Below are 18702 nucleotides of genomic sequence, written 5' to 3'. Positions count from 1 at the left end.
AAACCTACTGGCTTACTTTTTGGTCGGCTTTGAGCTCTTAAACCAGAGCCTTCACTCACCAGCAATTTTTTTTACCTTCAGGTGCCTTTAGAAGGTGCTCCCAACACTCACTTATCTTCTCAGGCTATTACTTCATTGTTTAAAATTATTTCTAATTGTCTCTATTTATTATGAGTTTTTCCCCTTAGTTGCCGATTTTTTTTTTTTTTTAATTGAGTGATCTTTTGGCTTCCAGCTGCTTATATAGCAGGGATTATGTGAAGCTACAAGATAAACCTGAAGTGTCTTTCCAGAGGGTTTATTTAAAAATCTGGGAAGAAAAACATACAGTAGTGGTTAAAAGTGTGGGCTCTGTTGCCAACTTCCTAGGTTAGAATCTTGACTCTGCCACTTGTCCTTTGGTAAGTTACCTAACCCATCTGTTCCTAAATGCTTGATCTGAAAATAGGAATACTAATGCCTACTTTCTCACTGGCTGTGAGAAATAAATAAGCATTCAAAACAGTGCCTAGCACATAGAAAGCTTTTAGCAAGTATTAAAAAAAAAGCTTTTAGCAAGCTGATCCCTGCTCATGGCGATCCCATGTGTGTCAGGGTAGAACTGTGCTCCACAGGGTTTTCGAAGGCTGATTTTTGGGAAGTAGATCACTAGGCCTTTCTCCTGAGGCGCTTGTCTCTGGGTGGACTCGAACTGTCAGCCTTTCAGTTGGCAGTTGGGTGCATTAACCGTTTGCATCACCCAGGGAGTTACTGAATATTTTAATACCAGACTATTCAATTTTTTTCCTTGAGCAAATACAAGCAGGGAGACACAGGACATGCTGAGGCTGGGGGAAGGGGTCTACACAGAGACCAGGGAGGGCCTCCCTGAAAAGGTGACTTTTGAGTAAAGACCCAGAAGAAGTGAGGGAGCTGTAGATTTCTGGGAGAAGAAAATTTCAAACAGAGGGAACAGCAAATAGAATGGCCCTAAGGTATGCCTTCTATGTTTAAGGAATAGCAAGAAGGCCAGTAGGGAAGAGAGTGAGGGAGTGGGGTGGTCAGTAATCGGAAAAGATTAGGGGGCAAGGGGCAGCAGACCCTGTAAGGCCTGGTAGCTTTCACTCTGAATGAAACAGGTAGCCATCGTGTGCAGAGTAGGATATGATCGACTTATGTTTTTAACAGCATCTCTCTGACTGTTAAGTTGAAAGCAGACCACAAGGAGGCAAGGGTAAAAGCAGGCAGATCAGCTAGTAGATGATCCAAAAATCCATCTGTGAAATGATGGTGGCTGAGACCACATTAGTGACAACAGCGGTCATTAAGAAGTGAGAATTTTTGATATATATTTTGTACGTTAACAGTTGACAGGGTTTGTTGTTGAGTTAGATGTGAAATGTGAGAGAACGACGGAGGCAAGGATGTTTCCAACGTTTCTGGCCTAATAACCGAAAAAGAATTAAGTGGTCTTTAACTGAGATGGGGAGACTAGCTGCAGGAACAGTGAGTTGGGGGGAATGTCAGAAGCTGTTTTAGACATGGTAAGTTTGCGATGCTTATTAAACATTCAAATGAAATATTATATAGGGCGGCAAACTGGCTTAGAATTCAGGGAAGAAGTACAGGTTAGAGTTACAAGTTTCGGAGTCATGAAGTTGAAGGGGATCATCTAGATCATCTAGAGAAGACGTCCAAGGGTTGAGCTTTGAGGCTCTCCTCTCACTTGCTAACAGAGGTGGAAGAAAAAGAGGAGAGAGGGCAAAGAGATGAGGGCAAACTAGCAATGAAAAAAAGGAGAGGTGGAAATCCTGGTGGAGTATCCTAGAAGCCAAGTGAGCAAAACATTTCACAGAGAAGGAGCGCTGGACTGTGTCAAACACTGCTAATACAGATCAGAGGAGATGAGAGTTGAAATATGACCCCTGGATTTTTGTAACAATGCTTTTCACTGGTGATCTTGGTTAAGTCAACTGGAGGGGTTAAAATACTGACAGGAATGGGTTTAAGAGAGAATGGGAGGAAACTGGACATAGCAAATCTAGGAAACACTTCATGCTCACATTCCAGTTAAGTATAGTATCTTATTGCCTACTTCACCTGAAAATTTTCCTTATCAAATTATCTTCATAAAAATTTTACTCTCCAGTGAAGAATCCACAACTATCTAAATATATGAAATCTGTTATTTTGAGGGAAGGAGAGGAGAAGAGGACTTGGGGGGAGAACAGGAATTAAAAATTGGTGGAATAAATAATGGTATATTAAAATTCATGCACTGCCAAAACTAAACAAAGATGATTCCAGTTAGTCACAGACATAAAAGTTTTAATAATCGCCCAGAATCCTGAACACACACCTGTGCGTGTGTGCACACACACACACACACTCGCAGGAGCCTATGCCTCACCATTTGGAGACTCTGAATGGGCTGGGGCCTGGGGACTTTCGGTTTTTGAAAGCTCCATAGGTGACTATGGCATTTGAAAGCACCACAGTCTAGTTCGGGCTGAGAATCTCTAGAATACAACTGCTTAAAATATAAAATAAACCAAAACAATGAGACCCCACTAACAAATTCAATAGTAAAGTCACTGTATTGAATTCTTTTCAAAGGACAAGTGGGATTGGGGGGGGGGCGGTACATGCTGAATGGGGGTGACCTCATAATATTTTCCAAGCTACAATTATACTTGGAACATTCAGTGGGGATACAAATACGTCCCTGTTTTAAAGGACTAATGGTTAATCTACAAACTTTCATCAATATTCAAGAAAACAAATACTTATCTTCCACCTCCTGATATGAATAAATTTTAGTTTTCAACTGAAGATTAAATTATTTGAGTTAGATAAAATGTAGCACAGACATTGTCTCTATTTGAATTAACACAGATATAATTCAGTATTATACAAATATCAACTAATCTATTTCAGAAAAGGATAATCAACTGAGACAGATTTAAAACCAACTTTCTTATTCACAATTCCAACTAAAAAGGAATGTTGCATTAAGTGACATGTCAGGGAGGGTGAAAGAGACAAATATGAGCAACAGGATTCAAATTTCTCTTTGAGTTAAATTATTCCAAGACTCAGGTAGCAATTTAGACTTTGATATGACTATATTATAAAAATAAAAAAGAGAATGCTTGGTTAATTCCTCAATATCTGGTCAAAGAAGGCGAATTTATCATAGTAGTCAAGAGTCAACTAATCTCTTATTAAAATGTGTGTTTTTATGGATTTTCGTTTGCAGAAATCTTAAAGGGAAAGTCAGCATTAACTGCAGGTAAAACAAAGTGTTATGAACATAAAAAAATCCCAAATCCAAAGCTATTATTAGGAAGATAGGGTAACTCTTACTATTCAAACTTCAAGTTATATGATAAGAAAATTCAAATAAAAAATTTATATAGATACTCTCACATGTTCTTAAGGTAACAGTATTTGGGGCAACATTTAAAAAGTATCATTAAAAGATGAAATAATTATGCCGATGTCCATTTCTGCTGTGAAATCAAATATATGCTAATAATCTCGGCATGGAAAACTATCCCACTTTCAGTGTTAATATTACCTTGTGTGTAGGCAGCATCATCAGATCCCATACTCAGTTTCCGTGCTTCACTCATTCTATCCACATGTGCTAAAGCAGGGTCCGCGAGGTGCTGAATGTTCTCTGTTTCTACATAATGATCAGGATGGTTTAGAAGATTTGTAAGTTCAAAGGTAGGGGACACCACCCCTGGTGAAACTGCAGGGGGCTTATTGGGAGAAACGGTAATTTTGAAAGTGTATTTTGTATTGGGTTGAGTAACTACCACTCGAGGAGAAGCTGCAGAGTTACTGCCTACTGCCCGACTTTTGGGAGGGTGGTGATGAATAAAGGCAGGACCCATGCTCACTTGCCCAGACATATTCCTGGAGGCAGCAGATGCTCCAGAGTTTGTGGATATGAAGAGGGTGGGCTGATTCCGCATGCCCTGCTCATCTCCTGCGGCAGCATTGGCTGAAATATAGACCTTGGGCTGACTACGGGACATCACCTCATCGGTATTTGGGGGGCTGGCAGCTATGTAAACAGTGGGCTGATTTCGATTTAAGGTCTGGCTGTTGACCGAAGAGGAACTGCTGGAGGTTCGAGGTCCAGAGGAACGCAGTTTTGAAGAACTGTTTCTTTGTGGGGGTTCAAGTTTGATTTCAATCTGGTTTTTTCGAGGTCCTGTTGAAATATTCTGAATGTTGTATTGGCTGTGGGCTGAAGACTGAGAGCTACCAGATGAATGAATCGTTGGTGGCTGTGGCGTAGTAGGTGAACTGATGGGCATGTAGACGTGAGAGGTCTGGTGGCCTTGCTGATTTGGCTGTTGGGCTGAGGTATGTGACAGAGGATTAGACGTAGGGTAAGTAGTCCAGGGACCAGGTTGTGAAGGTTGATAGACTTGTTGAGGGTTCATGGGATTAAACTGAGATACCCAGCCAGAATGCTGTTGTGTCTGCCGAGCTGTACCACTAGGAGTTGTAATGTAAGGCCTAATATAGATAGAATTTCCCTGTGGACTATTAAGTACAGGTGGAGGTACACCATGTATGTGCAAAGATGTAGGAGTGTTACGACCAGTCTGGATATTTGGGGCTAAAGTTACCATAATGGGATTAAATCTGGGGGTCTGTTGAGAAAGGTTAGATGTTCCTTTGCTGCCTAAGTGAAATCCAAGATGTGGTGCTGAATTTGAAGCACCAGATGCACTGGACATTCCAAAAACATTAAAACCTTGAGGAACTTGAGCTGGTGCTGTCTGTGGCTCCTGCTGAAAGAGTTCATTATTGGACTGACCACCTTGAAGTTGTCCATCACTGATGCTGTGCGTTAGAGTCCTACTTCCATTCATTCTATTTCCTTCTCTTCCATGGTGGTAAACGTTCTGTGACTGCAAGTCCAAGTTGAGAGAAGTCATGTGATTGCGTAGACCAGAAATTCCAGAATCATCCGAAAAATTCAAGTCTCCTTCACCATAAAGATACCTTGTACTCTCCTGAGAGAGAACTGCACAGCAGGCATCCAGGTTATTATTATTCTATAAAACAAAATAAAAGCAGCTTGATGTTAACCAGAAGCTAATGCTTACACTGTCAGCACTACTAAAATATTATGTGATTAACAAGGGAAGGGTTAATACAATTATAACAGATATATTGAAACTTTCTATTTGAAAAGAACTATTTATACGCAAAAAGTTGAATTAAAAATCCTCATTGGTAATGGAAAAGCTGACTAGCAACAGTGGAAAGTGAAACAAATCACTGTTCTGTTTTAGGAACTATTTTCAAGTTAAATGCACTCATGAAATACAGTGAATTATAGCCTAAGTGAACAATGTAATATAAACATCAAAGAAATTATTCAACTTTAAGTATATAATACTGTATAACTAAACTTTTAAAAAGAGTTAATAATACAATTTAACATTTCTAGAAGTATTTGGAAGAAAATATTCTATCAATGCTGGCATATTCAAGTATTACATAAATTCTTTTCAAGTAATGATCTTTTAAAAAATATTTGTAATATTTAAATTAAAATATTTAAATCTAAAATCCTTACCAAAGCCATCTCAATTCCTCAATGCTTCCCCTTAACTTGTATAAAATATAAATATGTATGTGTAAATATATGTGTGTGTGTATATGTATACACACACACATATATATATGAAATATAGGCTCAAGGCAGCCTCCGGAGTAACTTAGTTCATATCTCTGCCTTTAGACAGCACCATACAAATCTACTCCAAAGAAATGAAAAACGATAACTGTTTAAAAAAAAGTCCTCTAAAGAGACTGTTAACCACTATATATAATACGGGCAGAAACCCTGGAGCGTAGTGGTTAAGTGCTACGGCTGCTAACCAAAAGGTCAGCTGTTCGAATCCGCCAGGCACTCCTTGGAAACTCTATGGGGCAGTTCTACTCTCTCCTATAGGGTCACTATGAGTCGGAATTGACTCGACAGCAGCGGGTTTGGATTTTTTATAATACGGGCAGCACTCTGTTCAAGGCCATAGAAGACTCAATGACATATAAAGCCTAACTTTTCCCTTAGAAAAGGTTGAAATTCAACTAGGGAGACAAATCATGCATTCTTGAGAAGGTAACATTATCAAAACATGAGTATGTGCCAAATAAGAGGTAGCAGTGACGTTCAATAAAGAGAGTTAATACTTCAGGCCACTGTAGAAAGGACTGGGTTAACGAGGGAGGTATGGCCTGATTGGTTTCATAGAATATGTAAGATCTGGATAAAAAAAAACCCAAACCCAGTGCCACTGAGTTGATTCCGACTCATAGCAACCCTATAGGACAGAGCAGAACTGCCCCATAGAGTTTCCAAGGAGCACCTGGTGGATTTGAACTGTCAACCCTTTGGTTCGCAGCTGTAGCACTTAACCACTATGCCACAAAAAAAAAAAAGAATTCTTGGTGAAAGGATGGCATGAGTAAATGTGACCAAACCAAACTTGGTGCTGTCAAGTCGATTCTGACTCATAGTGATGTTATAGGACAGAGTAGAACTGCCCCATACAATTTGCAAGGAGTGCCCGGTGGATTCAAACTGCTGACCTTTTGATTGGGAGCCGTAGCTCTTAACCACTATGCCACCAGGGTTTCCATAAATGTGACAATAAGGTTAAAAAAAAAATAAATAAATAAAGGCATGTTTTGAACAAGGCCAATGGAACAGATGCGGCTGGAGTTAAAGGTTCATATTGAAAATTTTGTGCTACAAACTGGTGGTGGAAAGCAGATTGGGATTAAATAATGAAGGATTCTGAAAAGTGAGTCATTCTAGAGTTTGGACTTTGTTACAGGCAGTGGGGGAGTGCCAATGAAAGTAAATGGACCGAGAAATAAAGACATAAGGGTATTTTGGGAAGGTAATTCTGCTGATACTTAGGATGATTAGGAAAGGGAAAACCTTTTGACGAGAAGACCACTTAGCAGACATGAAATACTGAGTGTTTGACAGTGGAAATGAATTACAAAAGTAGTCAACACAACTTGGCCACAAGACAGAAAAATTCAGAGAAGACTGGAGTAACACGAGCCTGACAGAAAGAGGACGATGTTAGACATTAAAAATAAATAACCAAATCAAAATGTCTACAGTTTTGATATGAGATAAAATCTTACTAGAAAGGACTGGACTAAAGAGGCATATTAAGGTCTTGTTAAGAAATGAACAAGTAACACAAAAGAAAACATTCGTGAATAAGGTTTAACTTTGAATAATTAACAATTTAAATGTTTCATGCTATCAAAATTCTTCTATCCTACTTCGAATGGACATATCCTGCTTTTTGAAATAAAATTTTAAAATTGATCCCAATCTCTATCAACTGATTACTCCTCATTGTAGTAGGCCTTACTTTTTGCCAAACCTAATTGGTGCTTTTTGCTTCAGGCTAACCTTATTGATATTCCTAGTAAATTCTTTCTCCTTCCTAGCCTTAACTTACAGAAATCCCATTCCTCCTCTAACCTCCTGCCAACAATGCCAAATTAAAATGTACATACCCTATCAAATCAAATCCCACACCTTCTTTTTAAAAGCGTGATGATCACATTTTCAAAGTCTTCCTTTAAGTCTCTCATCCACCACACAGAGTCATACAATGCCTGCCTGCCTTTTTGTGATCTTAAAACTGACTGGTGGATCCAGATGTTGCTGGCTTGATCCATCTAATGATTTTAGCAGCCACATCACTGTTTAGAACAGCTTCGGGTGGGCTCCTATGCACATATGGCATGAACCCGGTAGCTTTCATAGCTTCCTGATGATGACAAGATGTGCAAGTTCACCTTGTACATTTCCTCAGACCTGATACCAGCCATTTTTCAAAGGATCCCTAGTTAGTTTTAGTGGGAAACTGTATTTTGAGAACTCCCTTTAAGTATATCAAAAGGAGTGAGATATGTGTTTAAAAGGTTGGGAATCATTTTTCTTTTTTTGGTACAAATCTGCATTCCCTTCATAGCTACAAAAAGTCTGTATCATTATTTCCAGTTCCTCTTTAATCTTCCCCAAGCTCCTCGCACAGGCACAGAAATTACGCAGTATCACAGTATACTCTATGATCACCCTTCTCAAACTCCAATTCATTTATTCCTTCAACCAACATTCACTGGGTATCCATTAGGCAAGAAGAAAGGAATATAATCCCTGCTCTCAAGGATCTCAGTCTTGGGTACACAAATGAATGTAAGACAGAATGACAGGCGTTGTTATGTTGTTGTTGAGTCAATTCTGATGCACAGCAACCCTACGTGTGCAGAGTAGAACTGCTCCATAGGATTTGCAAGGCTGTGATCTTTTGGAAGCACATCACCAGGCCTGCCTGGGGTTCTGGGTGGATTTGAACTGCCAAAGTTTAAGCTATCCGTCAAGTGCTTAAATGTCTGTGCCACTCAAGGACTCCTAGGCGTCACTGTAGAAACATGTATAAGGACTATGGGTGGAAGTCATTCGAGAAGGCTTCAACTAAGGTGATGGCACTCAGACACCAAGTTTCACAAATACTGAAAGAACAATATTTAACACATTATTCTAAAAATAAAATAGCAAATTTTAAACTTATAGGTTCAGTCATATTTAAAAAGTAAAAAAAAGCAAAATAAAATTCTATTAAAAAACAAAGTGCCAACTACACGGTATTTTCATACTGTGTGAGGTTAAGATTTAATTACCAAATATAAGAATAAATTTTAAAGACAGAAATTACATTTGCTGATAATACGGCTATCTTAGAGATCTACGATGCAAGGAAATGATGCAAACAGTTCCAAAATGAGGGATCTAAGTAGTAAACAAAGGCAAGAAGAGGACAACAGATGATAGATACTTCTGTTCTAAGAAGCAAGCTGTTTAAGAAGGAAGTGTATACAGAGTGAAATGGCAGTGTGGCATGATCACTTAACTCTAATTTCTTATACTGTATATATTAGGATTTTTTGTCTAGAAAAAGTTCCAAACCAGGATAATTATAGGGAAGACCTCTCAACAGAAAGGACAGAAGCCTAACCAAATGAAAAGGGAGTGCAGTCCCCAACAGTGAGCTGTTACCAAATAAGCAGATGTTATACAACAACTAGAGAGAGCTGAATTAACCTTTATAGGTAACACTGGTAACTGTTTAGGGTGATGGAAATTTTGGCAGTGGATATAATGGATACTGGTGACGGCTACACAACATGATTAATGTAACTGGTATTACTGAATTGTACACATGAAAGATGATGAACTGGCAAGTGTTGTGTTATCTGTATTTTTACAATTAAAAATATACCTAGTTTGATATACATGCACCCTAGTTGTATCCCCACAGGAGGTCCCCCCATTCCCTCGTCATGTTTCTTGTTGTATCAGCTAAAAAGCACATTACCTGGATGTCCAGATGATTATGAACTCAGTTTAAAAGCTAATTTGCAAGCAAACAGATTTCATTCCACCCGGCATACTACAGGGGGTTTGTTTTGGTAAAATCAGATTAACACAAACCAAACCCAGTGCCGTCGAGTCGATACCGACTCATAGCGACCCTATAGGACAGAGCAGAACTGCCCCATAGAGTTTCCAAGGAGTGCCTGGTGGATCTGAACTGCTGACCCTTTGGTTAGCAGTCATAGCGCTTAACCACTATGCCACCAGGGTTTCCTAGTGAAGGTGGTATTACTGGATGCCCAAAGGAAATTCAAAATGATCTATTTTCTATTTTTTGGTAAAGCTGAAAAGCATGCTTAATTATTTTATCTTCTGAATAGGTAATATCATTAACAGAGATCAAAACAACAGAAAAAAATACGCTGAGAAGTACTACTCCTAACTCCATCAGGCCAGCTCCCTCTTGCCTACTATGCATAGCCATCTTTTTTATTTTTGATTCTTCCAGTATTTCTTCGGACTGGGCAGTGTTTTGTTCTGTTGTCCATAGGGTTGCTGTAAGTCAGAACCGACTGGATGGCACCTAACAACATATTTCTTTATGGAAACAGGAGAAAATATACACGTCTCTATCACTCCTCCCTCCATTCCCCTTCTGTATGCACTGCCCTGCATCTTGTTTCCTTGATTTCACACATCCTGAAAGTACATATACTGCCAGAGTATCTAGAGCTTATTTTTTTTTATTTAATATTTTTATAATTCTAAAGAAGGCTCTAGGTTTTCCTCCCAGCTAAGGTACTTCAGGATCTCTATGGCGCAGCTATAGAGAACGTTCTGGACAGCTCTTTCAATATCAAGTTTTATAAAATTTACTGAAGCATCTACAGTATTTTCTTATTAGTTTTTTAATGACTCACTGAATACTCTCAGTATAACTTTACCACAAAATTCTGTTTTATCTGAAAAATTAGGGAGTGGTATCTGGGTTTTAGAGGAGGTGATCTTTTCCCCACTGTCTCTGCTTCTTCCCCATACTTTAACTTCTGACCCCATTTTTATTTTATCTTTCCATTCTCACTTTCTTCTCTCACATCTATACTGAAAAATATGAACTGCTGATTCATCCACCAAACATTTATTATGGGCCTTCTTTGGAGCCCTGGTGGTGTAGTGATTAAGAGCTCGGCTGTTAACCAAGAGGTCAGCAGTTCGAACGCACCAGCTGCTCCTTGGAAACCCTATGAGGCAGCTCTTCTCTGTCCTATAAGGTTGCTATGAGTTGGAATCAACTCAACGGCAAAGCATTTGTTTTTTTTTGGTTTTACTATCACTACTGCTATTAGTATTGGCTGCTAACGATTACTGAGCACTCATAACAAATCAGGTACCCTACTAGTTGCTTTACAGGCATTAATGTATTTAATTCTCTATGAAATTTTTTTTACTCCCATCGTACAGTTGAGGAAAATGAGGATCAGAGTGGCTAATTAAATTACTGCTAATAACTGTCAGAAATTGATCTCAAGTTTATCACTAAAACATGTACTCTTAACCACTCTACTATAGAAACTGCCAGGCATGTTCGGAGAATATCACGCAATTCAGGGTGACTAACTGGAGGAGGGACTGGGCAAGAGATCAAGCTGCAGAAGGCGACAGGATTCTAGATCACAGCCCTAGCCAAGATGTACGGACTTTATTCTGAAGGGTATGGAACCGTAAAATTTGCATTTAGAAAGACACTTTGGCACAAGTGAGGAGAATGGATCCAAGGGGTTAAAACTGGGCTAAAACAAAAGGCAGGTAGACCAATTAAAAGTACCAAAACCAAACCAAACCCAGTGCTGTTGAGTCGATTCCGACTCATACCGACCCTACAGGACAGAGTAGAACTGCCCCATAGAGTTTCCAAGGAGTGCCTGGTGGATTCAAACTGCTGACCCTTTGGCTAGCAGCTGTAGCACTTAACCAATATGCCATCAGGGGTTCCATTAAAAGTACAGATAAGGTTAATAAGAGCGTGAACAAAATATAATTACTTGGTACCCATGTAGATACTGAGCCTCTTGGAAGTTTCATACAATTGTAAACTTCAAAAATCATTTGTCAAGAGTAAGTACACCCGACTGAGCCCAAAATACTTTTTATAACCGTTTTAAGAAGCTAAAAAATGGGTTTTGTTGGAAAAATTTCCCGTGTAATTAAATGGGAAGACACATCTATCACTAAGTATTTGAAATTATGAGATTTCTAAAATTTTTTATACCAATAACAATGCAAAAACTTATCAGAAGCTTATGATATTAATTGGAAAACTTACAAGTTAAATAAAAATGATAAAAACAGGGTTTTTTTGTCCCTTAGAATTGGGACCTTCAGTGCTGTTTAGTCAAATTCCTTCACTTTATATAGATTTCAGAAAACTAAATTATAAAGAGCGAACATGACTTGCTGACTACACTTCAGGTGTCCACTTATTAGAGTCCAAGTTTCCCAACTCACTATTTAATGCTTTTCTCACTTCATGTGAAGATTCGGAATTTGAAAAAGTTGTCCCGGCAAAATAGAAGGGAGGGAAGTGAAGTGAGCTCACAGCTTGTAAGTATGGATCATACATCAATGCTTACATTTGGATCTATATAATCCTCATACCTACTCTCTGAGGAGGTATCAGCCATAAAGTACAGATGGGGCACGGAGAGCCTAAATAACCTGCCAAAGGCCACTTGACTGCTGGACACCAAAGCCCACGTCTTTTCATTAGAGCACACTAATTCCAACAAAAAGATAACTTAAAAGAGTTTTCTTCCAGTATTTAAAATAAACCAGGTTTGTATTAATAAATTCAGAAATCATTGAACACTGACCTGTAACATGCACCTGGATACAACAACTTCAGGTACTTCAGGGAATTTTTGTCGCAGGTCATGCAAAACCTGAAAATCAATTTGGTGGCTTCCTTGGGCCATTCGTATATTGCCTGATCAGAACTATTGTACGGTAGGCAATTCTAGGCCTTAGTGGAAATAGTACTCATCTCTTCTGTCCAAGCATTTTCTGTGAAAGGAAAAAAAAAAAAAACTTTAATGAGAACTGATTAGAGCATAAATATTGTTGTGGATTTAAAACTTCAATACAAAATGGTATGTGCCTTAGCACCTAACATTTAATATAAACTATAAATACATTGTTTAGGTCTATAATGCTTTCCATACAGTTATACTGTCTTTTCAGTTTGTAACTCCTGATGGCACACTTCTATACGGTCTAATTCCTCAATGTCCACAGGGTCTACAATGGCTATGTCAAAAGGCATTCAAATATGAAATTACTGTCAAGGTTGTCTTCCCTCATTCTTTTAAAAGGGGGAATGAATACCGATTTTTTCTTCATGATTAGAGGACAGCCTATTTAAAATTCTTAGTTCGGATCCTGAAAATGTATGGTTCTACGCATTACTTTGTATGCTTTGTCTAAAACTTAATGATCTATAACTCAATAATTTGATACTTTGTCTTAACTTTCAGATATAGTTAATCCTTAAATGCATAATCAATTCATTCTCAGTGGCTTAGTAGCTTTTTATTCCCTCCGATTCTATTAAATCAGTATTTAAAAAGACTGGGGCTTGGGCCCAAATCCTAGAAACTGAATTGGTCTGGGGTGTGGCCTGGGTATATGGATATTTAAAAGCTTCCCAGGTAATTCTTGTGTGTGGCCAAAGCTGAGAACTACTACCTTATTTTTATTTTTAATGACCTAATGTAAACCATGTTTAATCTTGAAAGTTCCTCTCGAATATAAACAACACATAAATACATTTAACCTAAACAACATATTGAAAATATTTAAAATCCATGCCATTTGATTAATAATTAAAATACATTTCGTATTAGAATCAAGAAAATCTTTTTAAAGTGAATTTCTTATCTATAATACTTCTCTTTTATCTCTTTAACATTAGCTTAAAAAAGTAAAGATTGTAATCAGAGCTCCATGAATGCAGAGCGTGTACCCAGCACTCTGTAGAGTCTTCAGCCTAAGAGCAGGTATTCAATTTTTTAAGTAGACTCAGTTATCATAGAACTCCTGAGTCAAAAGAAGAAAAGCTTGTTTAGATATCATATACAGTCAACTTCAGTTTTTTATTGTCAATTGATTACATTTTATTTCTTTTCTCCATGTGACTTCAACTTAGCCGCGATCTCATAGGTTTAAAACCACTGCCAACCAAGTTATCTGCCTTATAAATTTCCCAAACCGCTTTATTTCCACGTAACACACACTCTCTCAAACACACACAATTTTAGCACTCAAAGTAGTGTTTCTATAAATGGCTGCAAGAGAATAGAGATGCCTTACTGGAAATTAGTAAATAATACTAAAAAATAACACGGGGTGATAAATGTGCTACAATATTGCTCATCTTAAAAACCCTCCCTTGACTCCACCACCCTCCCTCTCCAGCTATCAGCCTATTCCTCTGCCCACATACTTCTAGATGAAAACTGCTCGCGAGAGTTGTTTATACTCAGTGTCTTCGCTTCCTCCCTCTTAACCTCTTTTAAACCTATCCCAATCAGGCTTTCAAAGCCTTTCTCCACTGAAGCTACACTTTCCAAGGCCACCAAAATCCTGCAGGTTGTCAAACCCAGTGGTTCTCAGTCTGCCTCTAACTAGACCTCTTGGCAGTTTATGACACAGTCAATAAATCCTTCATTCTTTAAACTACTTCTTCACTTGGCTGCTGCCATTTATACTCTTGTGTTTTTCCTCCTACCCAGTGGCTGTTCCTTCTTAGTTTTCTTTGCTGGAGCCTTCTCTCCTGGACATCTAAATGTATGGAGTACGTATCTACGATTTCTTTCCGAGTACACACACCTACAGTTATTTTCAAGGTAACTTCATTCAAACAGTGCTTTGGACAGCATGTATGTTCTGAGACTTGGCAAATTTATACTTCCAACCCCAATCTCTCCCCTGAGCTCCAGACTAACATAGCCAACTGCCTACACTTGACATCTCCTTTTAGATATCTAAAACTTATTTCAAACTGAGTATGTCCAAAATTGATCTTTAATTTCCCCTCCCCATCCAATCCAACTCTTTCCCCGTCTTTTCCATGTCAGTGAATGGTACCAACCGTCATTCATCCAGTTAGCCTTTCTCTCTCATCCCACAGCTCACCCACCGTCAATTAACATTGGCTGTTTCCACAAAAGTATTCTGAATCTGACCATTTTTTCCCCACCTCTTTTGCTGCTCTTGTCTAAGCCACCGTCATAACTCACCTAGACTACTACTGCAAAGGGGGCAGTGACGGTTCAGTGGCAGAATTCTCACCTTTCACGTGGGAGACCCGGTTCAATGCCTAGCAATGCATCTCATGTGCAGCCACCACCTGTCTGTCAGTGAAGGCCTGCGTGTTATATGATGCTGAACAGGTTTCAGTGGAGTTTCCAGACTAATGTGAACTAGAAAGAAACTCCCAGTAATCTACTTCTGAAAATCAGCCAATGGAAATCCTGTGAATTACAACTGTCTGATCTGCAACTGATCAGGTCATGGATGGTGCAGGACTGGGCCACGTTTTATTCTGCTGTGCACGGGTTGCCATGAATCAGGGTCGACTCAACACAGGGCAGCCAACAACAGAACGACTGCAAACTGGTCTTCTCCCTGCCTGCATTCCTTGCTGCGCTCATTGCCTACCCCCACAGTCTTTTCTCTACAAGGTACCTCACAGCAATCACTCCCTCTGCTCAAAATTCTCCATCACAAGGTTCCTGGCTAACTTAACCCATTGCTATCCAGGTGATTCTGACTCACAGCGACCCTACCCTAACTTCATCTACCACTCTCCTCCTTGTTTCCTCAGTTCCAAATGGCCTTCTTAAAGAAGCCAATCTCATCCCTCCCTTAGGGCTTTTGGTCTTGCTGCTTCTTCTGCCTGGGATACTTTTCTCTCAAAAACTTGCATGGCTCCCTCTTACTTCCTTAACTACTTCGGATCAAATGTCACCACCTCAGAGACAGCTTCCCTGACCAATCTACCTCAAATAATGCCACACTTCTGCCCCCACTGCCATCACTTCCTCCTACCCTGCTTTTTCTTCACAGCAGTGGAAAATGCTTCTGTGGAAAATGAAGATTTCGTTTTATAACCCTACCCCATATACACCATACTTCTCCAGTGTATCCATCCAATTACTTCACAAGTTTTTGCTTAAATCAGTATTTAGTGTGCATAAGTTAAAAGAGAAAGGAGCAAAAAAAGTGAACTGGATGACAGATATCAGAAGAGCAACCAGAAAGCAGCACAGAGATAAAGCAATGAAGAAACATGTATCTAATAGAGGATTTCCTAATGAAAAGATTCAAGAGAATGAGGGAAAGGTAAAATTCAGAGATAAGAGCTAAGAATTTTTTTAGCACTGAAGACATGTCCTCACGTTGAAAAATACACTAAGTTCTAAATAGAAAACATATTTGCACCTATACTGTAGTGCAACTACAGAATGCCAAAGATTCTATCTTAAAAAACAACAAATGAGAAAAGAGTTGAAACCTACAAAAGAATAACAACTAGGCTGAAGAACTCCTAATCAGTAACAGCAGATTCCAAAAGGGAATAACACACACGCATTCTGAGGGTGGAGGTTTAGCTGCCTGTTCACTGGTAAGTCCTTCCAGAATCAGGGCTGTTCAATAACCTCACTTAATGATGTATTCCTCAGGTAGACATACAGCCTAGCTCCTCTCCTTTCCACACAGATAACTGCTTATCTAATTTTAATGTGCTGAACCTTTGACCTAGCAATTCCACTTTTAGGGATTTATCTAAGGAAACAGACAATCATCCAAAGACATACATATAAAGATTTTTATTATAGCACCATTTATAGTAAACTCAGAAACAAATAGAAGATTGACTAAAAAAGTTACAGCATGTTCACACATTGGATTAGGTAAAAATGCTGCGAGGTATGAGGTTCATCTAAATGTACTGACATGGACCATTAACACTGCCAGACGGGAAAAAAGCGTATTACTGAACAGTGTAAATACGATCCCAATTACATACTGACGAAAAGACTTTACGCTATACATTTTAAGATTGTTTGAAATTTTACACTGAAAAAATTAATTTTAAAAAGAGTTAAAACGGGGGGGGGGCATACCTCCGAATATCCTATGTAGTAGGCTGCTACGAATGTCATAAATACCGACAAATGGAATAATCTCTGAATACTCAAGGTATCTGTAACACTAAAAAGTGAATATCCTACTTAACATATGATGACAAGATTTTCTCTTTAAGATTACTATGACCTTACAGATGAAGTCTGGGAAGTTTTTTTTTTGGCTTTAAATCCATCCCTTATTTCTGCAGGCTATTTTAATTACTCCTTTGAACAGTCCATACCTATGTGTATTACATGAACTTGTGCCCTAATTTCAAGCAACCCTCAATTTCAGTCACTGTGGAATCCAGATATCCAGCTTTTAATAAGGCCACATGTTAAATAAATACCTACTGAATGGCCATCTGCAATATTTCTATGTGGTAGGGTAGCAGGAAACAAGCATTTGGAGTTCTCTAAAGTGTTTTTTTTTTTTTTAAATGTTAGAAAAGATTATGATTCGATTAAGAAATAAAAAAACACATTCAACAATTCCAATTTTAAGAAATTACTTGAAAACTCAATATATCACTCATCTTGTCATATATCATTCCTCAAAGCACTTTTCAAGAGCTGTTATTAAATGTTACAAGTAAAAACTTGTTTTTAAGTTTTTGTGGCAATACGTTTGAGAAATGCTGTACTTAAAGTTAAGAAAGTTTCTTTACTGTGAATCCTGAGTTGGGGTGGCGGATGCAACACTTTCCAAACTTATTTGGGCATGATCCCATTTATATTTAAGGATCTTGAGGTAAAAAACACATGGGGAATACCATCATATAAATAAGGTAATCTCAGGAATTTATCATGAGGAAACAATTCAACGTAAGTTTAAAATATGTGCAAAAGAAAGTTCAATACCTAATTTACTTTTGGTGAGCTGCTCTGCAAACTGTAATCTACTAATACTTGAATGTTATGCAGACATTAAAACTTCTAAAAATTTCAGAAAGCACAAAGAAATGGTTATAAAATTTTAGACAGCAGGAAATACATTATCATTTAATTCATTATTGTCGCTGGGGCAAAAAATTAAAATTGGAGGCAATACAAACCAAAAGAAGTATTTATATAAGGGATCATGGGAACTGTCTTATTAAAAAATAATGATCCTTAGCCAATATAAAAATGTTTGTTAATACATCATTTGGTGAGTGTAAAGGAAAGCAGCACCTACATGCACTCATAGTGCAATCTCTACAGATGTCAGTCGGGCTACATCTATCAACATTAAAACCACATACATCCTGTGATTTCACAATTCCACTTTTATAAATCTGTTTGGTAGATGTAGTCATATGGGTGCAGAAAAGCATGCAAATTTACTATAGCACTGAAATTACAAACCACCAACAACTACCAAATTATCAGTTAATGGTAGACTACATGTAAATTATGTTCATTCATACAACAGAGAACTATATAGCCATTAAAAAGGACTGGGTGATACTATAGAATCATTCCCAAAATATACCATTCAGTTAACACAAACAAAAAAACCAAGTGCGGAACAGTGTTTTGGTATCTCTCATTTGTAGGCACAGGGAGCCCTGGTGGCACGGTGGTTAAGAGCTTGGCTGCTAACCAAAAGGCTGTCAGTTCAAATCCACCAGCCACTCCTTGGAAACCCTATGCGTCAGTTCTACTCTGTCCTACAGGGTTGCTATGAGCTGGGATCGACTCATTGACAACGGGTTATTATGGCACATGAGGAGTCCCTGGGTGGTGCAAAAGGTTAATGTGCCTGGCTACTAGCTGAAAGGCTGGAGGTTCGAGTCCACCCAAAGGCACCTCAAAAGAAACGCTTTGGGGGGTGAGTGGCGAAGATGCTTAAAAGTATTATGCAGTGCACAGTTACTTGCAGGTCTACAATCAAGATTAAATTCTACGACCTGGACAAGCTTCCTAAAATGTTAAGTACTTTATTTAATAAATAAAGGTTTTGACATGTGTACCATGCAAAATGATGCCCTGTAGATTGCTCATTTACATATTTGTCTTTTTATTTTAGGATTAAATAAACAAACTGTTCTAACACATCAGAGAATATAGATGTACAAGTAAGTAACTATACATGCCAGGGGCACGATCTCA

At 38.5% G+C, this 18702-nt stretch overlaps 1 protein-coding gene across 7 annotated transcripts in view; it reads right to left on the bottom strand.

The window, feature by feature from the left end:
- Positions 1-18702, bottom strand: part of TAB2 (TGF-beta activated kinase 1 (MAP3K7) binding protein 2) — an 85966-nt gene that overhangs the window by 24356 nt on the left and 42908 nt on the right. For all 7 annotated transcript variants that reach the window (XM_064291955.1, XM_064291946.1, XM_064291942.1 and 4 more), the window contains 2 exons: positions 12292-12481; positions 3560-5060 (listed from right to left, as the gene is read on the bottom strand). In XM_064291955.1, coding sequence (XP_064148025.1) covers positions 3560-5060; positions 12292-12393 — 1603 coding nt within the window. In that variant the 5' untranslated portion in view covers positions 12394-12481. The remainder of the gene's footprint in view (positions 1-3559; positions 5061-12291; positions 12482-18702) is intronic.

Source organism: Loxodonta africana, chromosome 1 (genome assembly GCF_030014295.1).
Source record: "Loxodonta africana isolate mLoxAfr1 chromosome 1, mLoxAfr1.hap2, whole genome shotgun sequence".
Classification (NCBI taxonomy): domain Eukaryota; kingdom Metazoa; phylum Chordata; class Mammalia; order Proboscidea; family Elephantidae; genus Loxodonta; species Loxodonta africana.
This window is presented reverse-complemented; position numbering and strand designations above follow the sequence as displayed.